We start from the raw sequence: 2,500 nt of genomic DNA, 5'->3' as shown, positions 1-2,500 counted from the left end.
TGCCGTGTATAGGGTCCCCCCCCACTGATGCGAGCCATCGGCCCTTAAACAATCCCATGGAGCGCTCCACCGTGGCACTTTGCTTTTTTTGATAACTCTGCAAACCCTTGGTGTTCTCTCAATGAGCTTCATGAGGTAGTCACCTGAAATGGTTTTACCTTCACAGGTGTGCTTTGTCAGGGTTAATTAGTGGAATTATTTCCCTTATTAATAAAAAAGCAAAGGGTGGCTACTTTGAGGAATCTAAAATATAAGACATGTTTTCAGTTATTTCACACTTTTTTGTTAAGTACATACAGTGGGGGAAATAAGTATTTGACCCCTTGCTGATTTTGCAGGTTTGCCCACTTACAAAGAATGCAAAAATCTACAATTTTAATCATATGTACATTCTAACAGTGAAAGACAGAATCCCAAAGAAAATTTAAGAAAATCACATCATATGAATTTATTAAAATTGATAACCATCTGATGAGGAAAAACAAGTATTTGACCCCCTGGACAAACAGCATGTTAATATTTTGTAGAAAAGCCATTATTTGCCAGGACAGATGTCAAACGGTTTTTATAGTTGGTGACAAGGTTTGTGCACATTTCGGCAGGGATGTTGGCCCCTCCTCCCTGCAGACAGCCTCCAAATCATTCAGGTTTCGAGGTTGTCGCCTGGCAACTCAATTTTAAGCTCCCTCCAAAGATTTTCAATTGGATTCAGGTCTGGAGACTGGCTAGGCCACTCCAGAACCTTGATGTGCTTCTTCTTCAGCCACTCTTTTGTTGCTTTGGCGGTGTGCTTAGGGTCGTTGTCGTGCTGAAACACCCATCCTCGACCCATCTTCAGCTCTCTCACTGAGGGAAGGAGATGTCGGTCCAGAATTCCACGATACATGGCCCGTCCATCCTCCCCTCAATACGATGGAGTTGTCCCGTCCCCTTGGCTGAAAAGCACCCCCAAAGCATGATGTTGCCACCACCATGCTTGACGGTGGGATGGTGTTCTTTGGGTTGTACTCGGTGTTCTTTGCCCTCCAAACACGACGAGTTGAGTTGAGGCCAAAAAGTTCTATTTTGGTCTCATCTGACCACATCACCTTCTTCAGGCCTCTTCTGAGTCGTCCAGGTGGTGAATGGCAAACTTCATGCGGGCCTGTACATGTTTCTTCTTGAGCAGGGGACCTTGCGTGCGCTGCAGGATTTCAATCCATGACGGCGTAGTGTGTTACCAACCGTTTCTTTTGTAACTGTGGTCCCAGCTGCCTTCAGTTGATTCATCAGTTCCCCCTTGTGGTTTTGGGATGATTCCTCACCGTTCGCATGATCAGGGACACCCCACGAGGCAAGATCTTGTGTGGAGGCCCAGACCGAGGGAGGTTGGCGGTGGTGTGGTGCTTCTTCCATTTCCTGATAACTGCACCGACAGTTGATCTTTTTCTCCAAGTTGCTTTCCGATTCTCTTGTAGCCCATCCCAGCCTTGTGCAGATCAACAATCTTGTCCCTGATGTCCGTAGAAAGCTCTTTGGTCTTGCCCATGGTGGTGACGTTGGATGCTGGTTGTTTGGGTGTTGACAGGTGTCTTTTATACAGTTAACGAGGTGAGGCAGGTGTATTTGATGTAGATAATTGGTTCGGATTGGGGCTGTGTCTTAAAGAAAGACTAACTGGCTTGTAGGAGCCAGAATACTTGCTGTTTGTCCAGGGGGTCAAATACTTGTTTTTCCTCATCAGATGTTTATCAATTTTAATAAATTCATATGATGTGATTTTCTGGAATTTTCTTTGGGATTCTGTCTTTCACTGTTAGAATGTACATATGATTAAAATTGTAGATTTTTGCATTCTTTGTAAGTGGGCAAACCTGCAAACTCAGCAAGGGGTCAAATACTTATTTCCCCCACTGTAATTCCATATGTGTTCATTCATAGTTTTGATGCCTTCAGTGAGAATCTACAATGTAAATAGTCATGAAAATAAAAAGGAAACTCATTGAATGAGAAGGTGTGTCCAAACTTTTGGCCTGTACTGTGTATATATATATATATATACTAATGATTAAATACATAATACTGCCACCATGTAATGACATCACCTTGTTGCTTTGCTCCGCCCCCCTCGCAGCACCATGTCGGGACGAAGGATACGAGAAGCCGTCAAACAGGTGAGCCTCACTACCCCAAATCTTAACATGCTGCGTCAGAGCCTTCCTGTGCTCACTGACGAGGCACCAACAGAACGGGCACACACACACACACACACACACACACACACACACACACACACACACACACACACACACACACACACATATACAGGAATCCCTGCCAGTGGGCAGTCAGTGTAAACATACATTGTGTTCAATGGAAAAAAGGGTCATTGTATGGATTGTAATGACAGACGATACAAAATAATACATTTTGCTGAATGTTATTATAACGTGTGTGTGTGTGTGTGTGTGTGTGTACGTGTGCGTGTATATGCATGTGTTTCTGTACTGTATGTGTGTGT

The 2,500-nt window shown here is 44.1% G+C and overlaps 2 protein-coding genes across 2 annotated transcripts in view; one reads left to right on the top strand and one right to left on the bottom strand.

Annotated features, from left to right (window-relative positions):
- The window catches only part of LOC114548719 (microfibril-associated glycoprotein 4-like), a 94,338-nt gene that overhangs the window by 37,882 nt on the left and 53,956 nt on the right, over window positions 1-2,500 (bottom strand). The window lies entirely within an intron of this gene.
- The window catches only part of asah2 (N-acylsphingosine amidohydrolase 2), a 33,560-nt gene that overhangs the window by 28,736 nt on the left and 2,324 nt on the right, over window positions 1-2,500 (top strand). The window contains exon 15 of the mRNA XM_028568494.1: window positions 2,114-2,153. Within this exon, the coding sequence (XP_028424295.1) occupies window positions 2,114-2,153 (40 nt within the window). The remainder of the gene's footprint in view (window positions 1-2,113; window positions 2,154-2,500) is intronic.

This window comes from Perca flavescens, chromosome 21, assembly GCF_004354835.1.
Source record: "Perca flavescens isolate YP-PL-M2 chromosome 21, PFLA_1.0, whole genome shotgun sequence".
Lineage (NCBI taxonomy): Eukaryota > Metazoa > Chordata > Actinopteri > Perciformes > Percidae > Perca > Perca flavescens.
This window is presented reverse-complemented; position numbering and strand designations above follow the sequence as displayed.